Source organism: Kryptolebias marmoratus, linkage group LG6, assembly GCF_001649575.2.
Source record: "Kryptolebias marmoratus isolate JLee-2015 linkage group LG6, ASM164957v2, whole genome shotgun sequence".
Lineage (NCBI taxonomy): Eukaryota > Metazoa > Chordata > Actinopteri > Cyprinodontiformes > Rivulidae > Kryptolebias > Kryptolebias marmoratus.
Window position 1 is genome coordinate 14,776,301 of NC_051435.1, and position 15,346 is coordinate 14,791,646.

Sequence of the window (15,346 nt, forward strand, 5' to 3'; positions counted from 1 at the left end):
AAGGCCGTATCAGAAGTGTTTATGAAGACAGCCCGGGGTCAAGGGCTCTGCTCGCCTCTCCGGTGACGAAAGAGGAAACAAGGGATAGGGTTCCGGCAATAAATGAAAGACGAGATCAGACTTGAAAGGCTGGGGGTTATCTGGTCCTCTGCGGGAACAAATCGATCCGTTTGTGTATTTGTGGGGTGAGAGAGTCCATTGGCCACGGTCCCGGCAGAAGTGCTGAGGCAGCGGCTGCAAGTGTTGTTGTTCTGGCTGCCCTTAAATTATTGCTCATCATATATTTTGCTCTATGTCATTTGCTAGACGCTGGTAAAAGAAATAAATAACACTAAAATAAAATAAAACACAGCTGAGTCATCCAACCAGGAAGGCAGTGGCAAGTGAGTTGATGCTGCCCTCTGGTGGCGATTTTGTGGTGCTACATTTGTTAATGTACAGAACTATAAGACAAAAAAAAATCCCACACAATTGTGATAAATTAATAAGAAAAATCTACACATCATTTTATTGCAAGAATTACACAGTATGAGATGGGGGAAATATATAATCTGTTTGTTAAATAAATGGGATCAATCCAACCGTGAGCCAGTTAGCTGAACGCTGCAAATCCTGAATGTATTTTTTAGCATTTTAATACATTTTATCACAGTCAGTGTTGAGTGATTGTAAAGCAATTACTCTGCATTTTTAATTTGCTCTAGAAGAAACAATCTTTGGTGATTCTCTGTATCATCATGTGCCTGAATGACATTCTAAATGTGGAACAAAATGCTATTCTGTAAAGCTTCCCAACATGTAAGTCTTTGATTTCAACGTGTAACCATGACTTTCCTATTCTTTAGCCTAATCTTGACAACCAATGCATTTTACACCTAATTTCACAAGCATTTAAAAATGGGAACAGTCAAGTAAACAAGCAAAACTGCAAGTACATGTTAGTACACAGTATATACAGTACATGTGCATTTATTTAGGATTGAAGAAGGTATTTGGTGAAAACCACTGACACAAACTGTATCTGTCATGCACAATCTTATGCAAGCTTAAAAGAATAGTTCACATCTTTTGAAGTGAAGTTATGTGAAAAGGTTTTGAGCAATCAGACAATCTTACTTGTACGTAACTTTTTGAACAGCTTCAGTTTGGAGAAACAGAGTTTTTAGATAAATTTGGTTTTAGATAAAGCAACAGCAAAGGTGTTCAGTAATATATATATGAAGAAATGACTCAAGTTCTGTCTCATTCAGACACATTCATATTATCTACACACACACACACACACACACACACACACACAACCAGTCAATGCTATTTCAGTGCTGTTGTTTGTTAATATGACAGTCAAACATTGAATGATTTTTTTTTTTTGGGATACATGGAATTTCATATAAACCCAACATAATCTTTTAAATTTTATAAATAAAAAATGGGCTTAATAACACACAAATGGATACAGTAATAACCTGAGGAGAGTATGTTTAACTATGTTAAGAAGGAAAGTGTGGTATTTACAACAGAGTAAATGGGGACATAACTGTCTGCAACTTGAGGGTGGTTTGGAAAATGTCTCATCATCAAGTGTTTGTAAGCAGTGGTAAGTCCCATCCTTTTCATTAGTAGATTTAAACAAGGTAATAGGTGTGAATACTTTTAAGTGTAGATAGATGTGTGGCACAGGAAGAAAAGGGAAATTAAACAGAAAGGGGAAAAAAAGCAGACAATTCAAATTCAATAGCACCTGACCTCCACAAACAGCCCTTAGAAAATGAATACCAGTTAACCAGATTCAGGGGTCTGAACTCAGTGCAGTGGTAAACTGGGTGCCATTCTTTAGAAACATGTTGTGATCGTGTTTCAGCTTGGAGCAAAAAGGCTCTTTGGTCTCTGTGTTCTCGGTTCGTAAAGTTCAATCTCTGGCTGTTCCTCTTCGTTCACACTCGCCAGGCGGGGAAGTAGCACCATCAAAAAGGAAGTAAAGCAGAGTTTGAGGACGCTGATGTCGGGGCTTTATGTCCTCTTCATGCACACCTGACAGCGGCTTATGTGTGTTTGAAGATTGCCTGCTTTTAGGGTTGTTGGGACAGGTTTCCTGAGGAAAAAAAAAACAAAAAAAATACATCACAGGACGATCTGATTGAAATGTACAACAAAAGCTAATAAAGAAAAACGTGTAAGCTCATCGGCAAAGCACAAAAAGAACTGTTTCACTGCTCTATTAATAGAAATTCAAAGCCCTTTTTTTTACATTAAACCTCACACGCCACTAGAGGGTGTAGTTAGAGGACATTAATATTAGAGATTACCTGTACATTACTTTATTCTTTAACATTTTTTTAAATTATTTGACCGCGAGTGGTTCAACTTACCTAAACATATCGTCGTCTTCAATGGTGGCGAGCCAGAAGCTGTAGGAGTTGGCGTAGTAGTTGCAGGTTCCTCGACCGTGACACTCGATGAACGGAGCGCTGCGGAACTCCTCCAGACAGGATCCAGGAGAGGCCAAGGCCTGGCCTGAACCCTCAGCACCTGCACTGGTGTGCTGCACAGAGACACACATGGGGAAAGGCGAACAGACAAAGAGAAGCTTTACTTTCTGTGTTTGTTTTCTTTTTAACTATCTCTAAGGATAGCTTCGTTTTTCTTCAAATGAGAACATTTATTCAACCTCATCTCCAAATTAAGGCAGGAATGCTGTGCAAATTTCAACAAAATGGAAAGATTTGCCCCTTTTTTAACTCTAGGCAGAATGTGGTTTGCTAAAATAAGCAAGGCTTCAACCCTAATTATGTCATCAATAGCAGCATTCTTCTCTCCTCTGCTCTTCTAAAAAAAAATAACTTCTTTGGGATGCTTTTTCTTATACATAACATGTCCAAGACCTGCTGTTTTGCTGTTTTCGTCCCCCCTTTCAATTGTTTAAAACAGGTTACTGACATTCAATTTTGTATAATTACACATATAGCCAAAAAAAACCATAAAACTTTAACCAGACTAAATTTTAACATCTATGTACTAAGTTTAGCTTGGTGTCATTTCCAGACAAATATTATCTGGTCAACAGGTCAGCTACCATTTTTCGGGGGTTATTTGTTCTCCTTTCTATGAATACATCTTGCAGAGAACAGAGTCCACAAACCTTCCTTTACACTCATGTGTTACTGTCAGAAGGATTGAGCTCACCATGACAAAGGAGTAGCCAATCCACAGAGAGTCCCAGCCTTCAGGGCAAGGTGGGATCATGATGGTCTGACTGTGAACAGCTATCACCATGGCTGGGGCTTCACATACAACACATCTGCACAAGCACACATAAAAGAAATAAATCCCATATATTTAAATTAGGGTGCACAGCTGAAACACAGTGGTATGGGCAGAATGGCCAACCAACCTGCTAATGAAGGGTTTGATGCTGTCCCCGGTAATGGGCGCCATGCTCATGGGCATGGGCTCCGGCGAGGTGAGCCAGTAGGAGTAATCATTGCGAGAGGCGAAGTTGCACACGTTGTTGATGTTGCAGAACAGGAAGGGCATGGGGCTGAACTTTTTCAGACAGCTGCCTGCCGTACCTAAAATGGAGAAATCCACAACTTGTAATTCAGCCTCAAAGCTTTCCCGCAGTTCTCCTCTACATTTCTGCGTGTCCCCGTTTGCTCATCGTGTCGCGTTCCTCACCTAAGTCTTGTCCGTGAGAACGTTCGTTGCCTTGCACATAAAGCAAGGAGTAGCCGTCATATATCACCCTGGTCCCATAAGGACACAATGGAATGTCCACCGCTTGGCTGTGACGGGTCACCAGGAAGCCGTGCTCCATGGATGACGGGCCAGGTGGGCCCACTTGACCTGGAACGCCATCAGGTCCTGGGGGGCCAGGATACCCTCTGGGTCCTGAAGGATCAATAAATTAGAAAATGACAGTGTGACACAAAACACCAAGCACTTCTTATTCCTGTGATGCCTCACCTTGTGGCCCCGGCAGACCAGGCTCCCCTTTGGCTCCGGACTGACCGTTAAATCCAGGGAGGCCATCATCACCTTTTGGACCTGGGACACCCGTCACACCTGGAAAAATGACACGACAGAAGTGAAGTTATCATCATCAAATGATATAACTTTTGGGCTTGTTGGTCAAATCTTAAAAACGCACACACAAGCAGTTACATTTTTACCAGCCTTTCGCCAGCCGGTGACAACAAAGCTCACCTTGGTGCCCTTTCTGCCCAGGGAATCCTGACGGCCCCTGGGGACCCGGCAATCCCGGATTTCCTGGGAATCCAGTGTCTCCTTTAACAAAGATCTGGGGGCCAGGGGGGCCAGGAGGACCATCGCCACCTGATATATACAATTTTATTAGACAATATAAAAAACCAACATTATCAGTGGTAGGGTTTAATGATAAAACAAAGAGATGTTTTTTCTCACTTATTACCTTTTTCTCCAGGGAATCCTCGGTCACCCACTTCCCCTTTGAATCCGAGCTCCCCAACAGAACCCTTGGTACCTAAAGGTGGTGTAAATGGGTTTTATTTATCATTTGAAAACAAAAACTGACATAAATCCTGTTTTAAATGACTACAGCTGATGTACAAATTAGATAAACTCAATGTGAAAAAATTACTTCAAAATATTTAAATCAGCAGGACTTATGATGGATGCAATATGCAAATCTCATCAAATTTTCAGGTAAAGAAAACAAAAAAAAAACAATGATCATTTAAATAAATTTAAGTGTATGCCTATGTTTCTCATTTTTATGTTCAAGTAATAAAAATGAGAAAATAATTAGATTTGAGATGATTAATTCTTCTCCAAAGAAAATAACCAACAGTGCACACATTTCAAAGAGTTTCAGTTTTGAGATTAAAGTCAAACTGTGACACAGCTCAGATTCAGTTGTGTTTTTGTCTGGGGTTTGCTTCACTACTTCATGATTTTAGCAGCTTGTTGTCTTTGATTCAACTGAGGTCATCCTGCACAATACTAAAGAGTGTCTGATGATGCTGAAGGACCATTTACTCAAATTACAGTCGCCAAAACACGAACCACCCCTCAAATAATGACTCAGTAATTCATTGGCTGTATTTAAATCTGACTGGCATTTTTTAAAGAGATTTGTAACAGGCATAAAAACAAATCAATGAACTGTACATTAAAAGTGTTCAAACATTCAGCAGGCTGATGCCAAAAGACTAATAGACAATTATGTAGTTACAAAATAGATCAACTAAAAAGGGTACTGAAATATTTTCTTGGGATTATTGTTTAAAAGTATCAACTTGAGCCAACTAACTGTTCCCAAGACATATGGCGAAAAACAAAAATATTGAAAATATGCCACACAAAACCATTATTTCCAATGAGATGGATGTACTAAAGCTTTATTCATGACTAAAGGACATGTTGTGTACATAGTGCCAATTGCAATCATATTATGTATCACACTGTGAGGACTCACCTGGAAATCCTGGAACACCTTGTAATCCTCGCTCTCCCTTCTGGCCATCAATACCTGGGAGACCAGCTGGACCCTAGAACCACACACACAAACATGCACAATTGCATTGCATTGCAGCTCTTACTCTCATGTCTCAGAAACCTGACATGTATATAATGTGCAGAGTAAGAGACGAAGTGGGAAAACACTCCAATAACTTACAGGAAGTCCAGGACCTCCAGGGTCTCCCTTGTGTCCTGACTCTCCCTGGTAACCAGGTGAACCTGGAGCACCTGTCTCCCCTTTTAGTCCATCTCTGCCTGGCACACCAACAGGTCCTGGTGCTCCTGGGGTTCCTGTGTTTTTAACACAATAGAAGGATGTAATTTTGGCATCTATAAACTTTATTATATTTCTGACAGGAAGTCCTCATTAACACATCTTGTCAGGTGTTAACACAGTACCTGTTTCACCAACTGGTCCCCTTTCTCCCTTGTCTCCTTTAGGGCCTTCTGCAGATCTGCCTGGAGGACCTGGCTCTCCTGGCTCTCCCTGTGGTCCAAGCAGGCCTGGAAGCCCTTTGTCTCCTCTGAGACCAGGAATACCTGGATGACCTGGCATGCCAGGAACGCCTGCACTACCTTTGTCACCTGGAGAGGAAAAAAATCAAGCTGCATGGAAAAAACTGATTTTTATCGTTGGATCATAGAAATCTGTGATGGATGAGTTCTCACCTTTGACACCAAGACTTCCAGGTGGTCCAGGCAAACCGACACCAGGTAAACCTGCAGAAAAGAGCAAAGAAAAGTTAGTTATTCTTCTTATCATTACGTTTTCAGTCATCACATGTTCACCTCAGCTTCCTCCTGAATGATAACTAACCTGGGTCTCCTCTCTCCCCGATGGATCCAGGGATGCCGTCCTCTCCAGGCGTACCCTTGTCTCCTCGTTCACCAGGAGGCCCCTGCAGACCACCTTCACCTGCAGAAAAATGAACATACTTGTGGTGATTTACTGTGAATTTGACTAACAAAGACATAAATGTACTTAAATCACTGCTATCAAGAAAAGACTAATCATCCTGCCATTATTGTCACCAACATGGCTCAAAAACCAAGGAGAATGTCTTCTGAACATGGCTAATACGAAGAAGGTCAAGAAGCCTTGTTTGTTTCATTTTTAGAGGCTAGTTTAACCACAATGTGGGTGCCTTAAGAGGCAGAAGGTTTAGGCATAAACATAACTCACTGACCAGTTGGGTGACCATTTATTTGTCAGACTGAACTATTTTAACAAAAACCTAAATCACAAGATAAATCCTGTATATGTAAAGCAAATTATGTGTCAAAATTTAAACAAATTGATTACATTTTTGCCTTAAATTAACATGGACATGGCTGTCGTTTAAATCAGAATCTAACTTACCAGGACGGCCGTCACGACCAGGGTCTCCTGCTGACCCAGGGAGTCCAGGAGTCCCCTTATCTCCTGGTCTACCCGGCTGACCTGAGGGGCACACACACACCAGAATAAGAGCACATCTAAAAACAGAAACAAGCAGCCCTTTGCGTTATCATGGTGAATTTAATGGAAAAAAATATCTCAGTCTGAAATCTCACCTGGGTACCCAGTGCTTCCCTGGTCTCCTTTGGGTCCTTGCAGTCCAGGTTTTCCAGGCATTCCCTCTTGACCCTTCACACCTTTGTCCCCTCGTAACCCTGGGAACCCTGGGGGGCCTGTCTGACCCTGTGACAGAGGTAAAAAATCAAGAGCAATGGCAATTAAAATCAGGATTAGAACTTAGATTAATCTAAAAATAAACAAATAATGACTCAGGAAACAGAAATAATTTTAAAAAGTTAAAATAGCATTAAATATACATTCACACACAGTACACTATTGAAAGTAAATCCCTCTTTTTTACAAAGTAGAGAAATTAAATGAAATTTAATTTGAACTGACTTCTTGCTCAGTTTCAAAAAACTAGTTTCATCTCATAACCATTTTTAGTTTGAACCACTGAATTACCTGTTCTCCTGGGTGTCCAGGAAGACCAATACCTGGTTCACCAGGTACTCCTGGGTCTCCTTTTTCACCATCTGTGCCTCTGAATCCAGGATGACCCGGCGTACCAAACTCTCCTTTTATACCCTTTGGACCAACCGGACCTGTACGCAAACACAAATATGTAAAAAATTCTACTTTTAAAGCAATTAACCAGCTACTAAAGTGAGGCTCAATATGTTCACTTGTTTAAAATATGCAGAAGCTTTTTTATAAGCAGTGGGTGGAGTGGTGAATAAGTAAGGTGGACATATTTTGGAGACATTATTAAGATCAGGAGCGAATGTTGCAGATATTTCAGCTCACACATGAAGCACATCTGAAACATGTCTAGGGAATTTCAAGGCTGCTTTTCCTCGACTTGCATTCAGGTACCTGGTATTCCCATCTTGCCCACACTGCCTTTCTGACCCGGAGTTCCCGTCACGCCAGGCACTCCAGGAAAACCAGAATCTCCTTTCTCACCTGGGAAACAGCAGTCATATTGAGATAAACACCGCATTAATTAAAAATAATAGTTATGATAATAACATTATGAAATATTTGTTAGGTTAAGTTGCCTGGTTGTCCGGGTAATCCTGGAGCTCCGTCTTTGCCAGGCATTCCAGGATCTCCTTGAGATCCTTGGTAGCCCTTCTCTCCAGTGACACCAGGCTGGCCTGTTGGAAAAATGACAATGAAATCAAAAAAGGCCACTGGAGTTCCTTTCTTTTGGGTTGATTTAAAGATTTTTCCATGCATTCATTTAATAAAAATCTCCACATGAAAAAAAAAGTCAATGTGTTGACTTATACCTGGGTCTCCAATGTCTCCTTTTTGTCCCTTCAAGTGCTCCATTTCAACCTTAGTCAAGTTCCCAGGAGGTCCTGGAAGACCTTTATCTCCCCTGTCACCTTTATAGCCAGGTTCCCCGGTCTTCCCTCTCAGTCCAGTTGTACCAGGATCACCTGATGGAAAAATGCAGAAAGGACTTGATTGTTGCTGATAAAGTTAAAGAAAACTCAAGAAGCTCAAAAGTAATGAGCAGCAAAGGTTTTACACTTAGTATGTCTCACCTCTCAGACCAGGAGATCCAGGTGATCCCTGTAGTCCAGGAAATCCTGGGGTTCCTGGGGTTCCCATGACTCCCATTTCTCCTTTAGAACCTACAAAACACAGACACAAACACACACTGTGATTAAAGCCTAAAATACTAAGAGAGTTAAACTTACTTTTTTTAAATAATGCTACCAAAATCATCTCTGCTTCTCAAAATATCTTTTAGCAACATCATTTCTGTTTACTAATTAATCTCACATAATCTTGACTAATTAGTTATTTATTTTATTGTGAAACATGAAGAGCATGAAACATTATTATACAACTCTCAAACAAGTCTGAAGTAAACCTTCAAGATGTAACCAAAAAGAAAACCATCATGTGACACAAAATAACAGAGCATCAAACACTTCACATTGTAGACTATGAATTTTCATTTTAAAGTTTAATTGGTCTTTATGGACTGAAAAGTGACCATTTTTGAACTAAAGAGAGTTTTTAGAAAGTCTATAATGCATCTTAGCTGTTTTAATGTCTCACCTTGGTTCCCAGTCGGTCCATCTAGGCCTGGTAATCCTGGCAGCCCTGGCAGTCCTTTGAAACCTGGGACTCCTGGTAATCCAGGACTTCCTTTGTCTCCTTGAGGTCCTGGCATATCGAGACCAGGAGGACCAGGGTAACCCTTGTCTCCCTTTATACCTTCGATGCCTGTGTAAAATATACAAAAAACTTTTTAAAATTTTGCTAATTTTTCAAAACACCAAATGATAAAAACACTAAGAATTGTGCATCAGAAGCTGAAGACACCTTTTCCAAGCTGACATTTGACATTGCCATGCAGTAATATGGGCTTATTTTGTAGTGTGAGCTTATTTGAATAAAGCTTTGAGCTCTCGTGATCAAAACTCTGTAGTGCTCACCATAAAGTCCAGGCTCTCCAGGTTGTCCCTGTGGTCCAGGAGGTCCAGGCAAGCCTTTTCCAGGAGCACCTGGTTGGCCAGCCGGTCCAGAAGGTCCTGGAGGCCCAACTTCACCTGTGTTTCAAATCAAAACAGCAGCAGTTTTTGGTAAGTGTTACAGATTACATTCAATACAGCTTCAAAGACAAGGTTTTGTAAGTTTCTTGCTTTACCTTTACGACCCTGAGGTCCTGGTGGTCCCGTTTGTCCTTCATGTCCAGGAACACCCGGTAATCCAACGCTACCCTTCTCACCTGGGAAACCTGGAACTCCCGAAAAGCCCAGGGAACCTTTTGGGCCTGGAAGACCTCGTCCAGGTTCACCCTGCAGGTTTAGAGAAAAGGTTACTGAACACCTAAGAACAATTTTAAAATCTCCCAGCGTAAAACAGATAACATTACATATGCTCTTGGTGTATTCTATCGTATTAAAACAAAGCTGTGTGACTGATGCATTTCTGTGTTGGGAAGTCTGAATGTTGCAGTAGAGTGTGGCACTTGTTTGGAGGGAATACGTGACACCATACAAGTTTAGGATCCAATACATACATCTTTATTCTCGTCTTAGTATGTGATTAATGTTTGTTAGCAGGTATTTAGCACAAACTACCACACCAATTTTGATAAAACTTTGTGAAACTTGGGCATTCTCTGTTTGCTCTTGTTAAATTATTAACTGACATTCAAGTACTTAATTAAAAATACACACTTTCAATCCAGGTGGGCCAGGTTTTCCAGGTGAGCCATCCTGCCCTGGTCTTCCTGGTTCTCCAGGTAACCCTGTGGCTCCAGGAATTCCACTGATTCCTAGAAACAAGAACAAGACATGTATTATATCATCCATGAAGTTAAAAAGACATAAAAGCCTCCTTGACACCTTCTTGTCAGTTTTTAGTAATGTACAATTCTCTTTGCTAAATAAATAGCTCACCTTTAGGACCTGCTGGACCAGGGAAACCGATTCCTGGAAGTCCGTGTTCACCCTTTTCGCCAGGAAAACCTGGTAAACCTGGATCTCCACGAGGACCTATGTCACCTGCAATAAATATATTGTATGTAGAACCTAAACAATATTCTGCTCTTCCACCTCAAGACAAGATTAGGGCCAATAAATCATCCTTAAAGATCAATGTTTAAAACCAATACTGTGTACCTTGAAGTCCAGGTAGACCAGTTTCTCCACGCGGCCCAGGTACCCCCTGAGGTCCAGGAGTACTAGTACCAACACCTGGATCACCTTTTGCACCTATTGAATGAAAGGCACAGGTACATGATTAAAATTTTTTTCTTTAACCACATGGCAGTTGTGTTAGAAAACATTTATATATTTAATGCTTACCAGGTGGTCCAGGAGATCCAGGCATTCCTGGTCTCCCCTGACTTCCCTTCTCTCCAGGCTCTCCTGGTCGGGTGTATCCTGGTAAACCTGGAGGACCCCTTTCTCCTGGAACCCCTATAAGACCAGGGTCCCCATCTGGTCCACGTTCACCCTTGATGCCCTCTTTGGCCTGAGAGAAAGATTGGAGAAAATTTTTTTTTTCCTTTTTTTCTGTGTTTAAAAAATATTTTGCCAGAAAACAGAGTAAAGTCTTCAGGGTGAACACAAGTGTAACTGAAATGAATTTTGTTTGGTTCGTGCACATACAAGAGATGAGTATGGAGGGTATTAATATGCTGGCAAGTCTCCAAATTTAAAAACTTAAGGCAATAGTTCAGATCTCTTAAAGTGCATTTTATGAAAAGTTTATGAAAAAATAATTAAAGGTCATTAGGTGATGGTGGGGACCTTTAGCTGATCGATGTGGAGAACTCATTGAGTCAATCTAATGAGCCTAAGATTCTTTCATGTAAAAATCACAAATGTATTAAAAGGTTTTCTCATCTGACCATTACAATGCATTTTTAAAAGTAGACATTTTGTTAGCCTCCAGCAGGAGTAATGTTCCTGGAAGAGGTAATTGGAATTTTACTAATGCTACATTCAGTATTAGATGCTTATTTTGTATCATTTGTTCCATTAAAAGTATTACAATTAACTTCAGCATTAGTATTTATAGCAGAAATAATCAAGTATTATACAAAAACGTGTCTTAAGAAGGTTGTAACCTGGTGGGGACAATAATTCCTAGAAGTAAGTGAAAAGCGAAATTAATACCATTGAGTGATGACTACTGATATCTTGAGCCTGATTATGTTAATCCCATCCATGCACTCACTGGTTCTCCTTTGGGACCCTGCAGACCCGGGATGCCATCTCTCCCTGGCAGTCCATTCAGACCTGGATTCCCTCGTAAACCAGGTTGACCAGGAAGACCCTTTTCCCCCTTAAAACCTGGCGCTATGAAAATATCTCCTGGTTCTCCTACAGCACCAGGGGCTCCCATCAGTCCAGGAGTCCCAGCAGAACCCTGCACACAGAGTCAAACAGTCAATCCTGAAACAGCTAAACCACTTATTAAAATTACATTGTTAGTGTAGCTGAGACATATTCTACTCACAGGTGTTCCAGGTTCTCCAGGAACGCCAGGACGACCCTTTTCTCCCTTAAGGCCACCTGGACCAGGAGGTCCTGTCAAGTAAAAAATTGGAGAGTGGACATCTTAGGCTCATTCAATCCTCATTTTAGTGTTGCTCATGCATAACAAAACAAAATGCTTGTGTTTTGGACTATAATGATGTGAAAAACAGAAGACAGAACAGTTCACTCAAAAAATGAAATCAAATCCAAATACGATCAAATTAAACCAATATAAGCATTTCCAGTGTTATTAAAGAAAATAACATAATATCAAACTGTGAGACCAAAGTTCTTGAAAGAGAAGTTAACTGGGAAATGAAACTGAATTAACGCCGGGTGTCTTCTTGTATTTAAAGAACATGGTGTCACAGTTTTAGTGTTTTTCACGTTCTGTGTGTATGACCACTGGTTGCTTACCTCGCTCTCCTTTGAAGCCCTCGGGTCCAGGTGGACCAGTGCCGTCACAACTAAGGCAGGCGTCTCCTTTATCACCTGGAGATGGGTGAAGCATCATCATTTAGGAAACGATGTAGCTTAAATGTGATACATGTGGTACAAATACTTTTTAAAAAGCCACTACCATCCCTTACAGCAAATGAACATGAACTTTATATGTGGAAATCGCATGGGAACCATGGTAAATGAACATGTGACACATGCCATCCTTACCTTTGTGTCCTTCTTCTCCCATTAATCCTGGAGGTCCAGGTGGGCCAGGGTCTCCCTTTTTAATGTTACATTCACTTGGGACAACTAGGTAGAACACACACACACATGAGCACACAGTTTTGTTAGGCCCACTGTATTGTATAACAATGTCACTTTCTGTAATTTAGTGAAGCCGTACTCTGTGGTCCGGGTGGTCCAGGGGGTCCAGAGACTCCTTGTTGTCCTGGTGGTCCAGGAAGAGACTGTCCTTCTATGCCCCTCTCGCCCTTCTCACCCAGTTCTCCCTTCTGACCCTTGTCTCCACGAGGACCTTCAGTGTGGGGACCTAAAGCACAAGTTTTGACATTAGATATTTTAGATTTTGCCTCTGATTCAGCCTCTGTTTTGCTGAATCAGAGACATGATTTGGAACATAACAACATCAGAGAGTAGGAAAAATCAATCCAACCTCCAAAAGCTCGTCACATAATGATCTAACTAATGTGGAAGCAATGTTCATATATTCTGTTATCATCAGTAGTTGTTTTACCTGGTGGACCACGCTCTCCCTGAGGTCCGGGAAAGCCTGGAAATTTATAAGACAACAAGAAAATAATGAAAAGCTGTGATGTTGTTGGAACTTATCAGAAGTAAGTGTATGAGGTGGGAGTGTGCCCGTTACCGTGCACAAGCATTTGTTAGCACATAAAAGCATTCTTTGTACCTTTTTCTCCTGTAAAACCTGGGGGGCCGGGGGGACCAGGAAAGCCAGGTGGACCGCCACCCTGAAAGCAACATGATTTAAACGATGTCAATTTATTTTAGCTGGACTACGACTGAGTTCTCACATTCAGCAGCCATGACTAGTGTCGACTGCCTCAGCAGTAAAGGTTTGCATCATTCATCTATTACAGCTTCCCAAATGTTTCCCTCAGTAACAAATTTCTGGTTTCACAAGTCAACTAATCTGTTTCACAAACATGAGCTTCAATCAGTCTGATCAGCAGAACCAGGCGATGAAATGTTTATGTCTAAAAGCTGCCCGTTGTTTTGGATGCTAGTTGGTCTAAAACAATGGTGCCCAAGCCACAAAATCCCATTCTGTACTTTGAAAGCTGAGAAAATCCTAAATGTGGCCTGATTAGATGGCAACTAGACTTCCTTTCATGGTGTTTGAAGATGGTTCACCTCTCATTCGAATGTTTTCGCAGCAAGTTTTGTGCTAATAATCTGTTGCTGACCACACATTAAGGTTGCCAAAGTCTTGTAATGTAGAGAACAACATTTATACCTGAAACTGACTGCAGGTAAAACCATCTGATGCCATCTTTTTCTCCACCTACTGTACATAACTACAGAACGAGCACTTTGGTGCAGCTTGGGGCGCTTCCTGCAGGAATATCTAACTTTAACCCGCTCTTAGTGTCAGGATTTGGGTTTTTGTTGTTTTTTCTTTGTGTTTTCTTTTGCATTTTGGGTTATTGTTTTCATGTTTTGTCTTTGTATTGTTTCTGCCTTTTGTGTTCTGTCATCATTCACTTCTCCTCTGTTTATCTCTTGTCTTCCCACCACGCCCATCTTCACCTGTTGCTAATTGTAATCACTCACCTGTGGCCACTTCCCATAATCATCCTCTGCTTTAAAACCTGCTCTCTCTCTCTCCACTTCCCTGTTGGTTCATTGTCTCTGGTATGTCTCTTGCCTCTCCTCTCCTCGCCTCGTCTTTTTGTTGTTTAGATTTTTGCTGCCACGACAGCCTTTGTTTTTTGTTTTTCTTTTATTTTAATAAATTAGTTTTTTTTTTTAAATAAGTCTGCGCTCTGGGTTCGTCACGCTCTCCATGGATCCTAACACTTAGTTCATCAATAAAGTTAGAATTCAACTCTATTAGTTCAAAGAGCTATCTACATCAGGTAAGATACTAAATGTTCATAATCATTCCTCAGCATTTCACTTCAAAAGATCAGAAATATTTCTTTAAAGCTGTCCCGCAGGACCTTTGCAAAACAACAGACAGCCCCAATACAAGGGGGATTCTTACAACATGTTTAAACATAAAAATGTTCCCAAAGTGTAAAGTTAAGGTGCTTTGTAGCATCCTTACCAAAGGCTTATTTCTTACACCCAAGGTTTAGTTCAAAACCAGGTTATTTGCTGCATCTCATCCCCATTCCTTCTCGCCTTCCCATATGTATCTATTAAAGACCTAAAATCCCCCAAAATATGATAACACAGCAGGCATGAAGCCTGACTCGACTGTCAGTTCAGTTTTATGTATGTCGTTGGTTTAAAGAAATAACGCTGTTTGTTGCTGATTTAAGAGATTAAATGAATAAAACAGAGAGCGTCAAAGAGCAGGATCACTTACATTTCCAGGCGGTCCTCTTTCTCCTTTTATTCCCTGCAACAACAACAAGAAAACAAAGAACCGGGCCGGTGTGTCAGAATTCCGTTTACCCAAAATGTAATTTTATATTTAATTTCAGACTACAATAGCTCGTTAGTTTGCTGGTGTAGATTCTCAGTCATCCAGGCCATGGTAAATTAAAAAAAAAAAAAAAAAAAACAACTGGACTTCTATTCTGTAGCTGAAGACGTTTCACTTCTCATCCGAGGAGCTTTCTCAATTCAGAAATAGAGAGTGTGGAGTTGAGCTTTTAAAGCTGAGATGTGATGTAAGCTGGAT

The 15,346-nt window shown here is 40.9% G+C and overlaps 1 protein-coding gene across 2 annotated transcripts in view; it reads right to left on the reverse strand.

Annotated features, from left to right (window-relative positions):
• Positions 1-477: 477 nt before the first annotated feature.
• The window catches only part of col4a1 (collagen, type IV, alpha 1), a 39,507-nt gene continuing 24,638 nt past the window's right edge, over positions 478-15,346 (reverse strand). For both annotated transcript variants that reach the window (XM_017410233.3, XM_037976302.1), the window contains exons 18-52: positions 15,029-15,061; positions 13,385-13,445; positions 13,211-13,246; positions 12,860-13,006; positions 12,682-12,765; positions 12,430-12,504; positions 11,993-12,063; positions 11,711-11,902; positions 10,834-11,002; positions 10,648-10,740; positions 10,426-10,530; positions 10,204-10,301; positions 9,669-9,819; positions 9,457-9,570; positions 9,077-9,244; positions 8,554-8,643; positions 8,293-8,445; positions 8,059-8,157; positions 7,874-7,963; positions 7,463-7,602; positions 7,054-7,180; positions 6,860-6,940; positions 6,317-6,415; positions 6,169-6,219; positions 5,899-6,084; positions 5,657-5,790; positions 5,456-5,528; positions 4,430-4,501; positions 4,204-4,332; positions 3,964-4,062; positions 3,676-3,888; positions 3,392-3,569; positions 3,184-3,298; positions 2,370-2,542; positions 478-2,092 (exon numbers count right to left, since the gene is read on the reverse strand). In XM_017410233.3, coding sequence (XP_017265722.1) covers positions 2,011-2,092; positions 2,370-2,542; positions 3,184-3,298; positions 3,392-3,569; positions 3,676-3,888; positions 3,964-4,062; positions 4,204-4,332; positions 4,430-4,501; positions 5,456-5,528; positions 5,657-5,790; positions 5,899-6,084; positions 6,169-6,219; positions 6,317-6,415; positions 6,860-6,940; positions 7,054-7,180; positions 7,463-7,602; positions 7,874-7,963; positions 8,059-8,157; positions 8,293-8,445; positions 8,554-8,643; positions 9,077-9,244; positions 9,457-9,570; positions 9,669-9,819; positions 10,204-10,301; positions 10,426-10,530; positions 10,648-10,740; positions 10,834-11,002; positions 11,711-11,902; positions 11,993-12,063; positions 12,430-12,504; positions 12,682-12,765; positions 12,860-13,006; positions 13,211-13,246; positions 13,385-13,445; positions 15,029-15,061 — 3,981 coding nt within the window. In that variant the 3' untranslated portion in view covers positions 478-2,010. The remainder of the gene's footprint in view (positions 2,093-2,369; positions 2,543-3,183; positions 3,299-3,391; positions 3,570-3,675; positions 3,889-3,963; positions 4,063-4,203; positions 4,333-4,429; positions 4,502-5,455; positions 5,529-5,656; positions 5,791-5,898; positions 6,085-6,168; positions 6,220-6,316; positions 6,416-6,859; positions 6,941-7,053; positions 7,181-7,462; positions 7,603-7,873; positions 7,964-8,058; positions 8,158-8,292; positions 8,446-8,553; positions 8,644-9,076; positions 9,245-9,456; positions 9,571-9,668; positions 9,820-10,203; positions 10,302-10,425; positions 10,531-10,647; positions 10,741-10,833; positions 11,003-11,710; positions 11,903-11,992; positions 12,064-12,429; positions 12,505-12,681; positions 12,766-12,859; positions 13,007-13,210; positions 13,247-13,384; positions 13,446-15,028; positions 15,062-15,346) is intronic.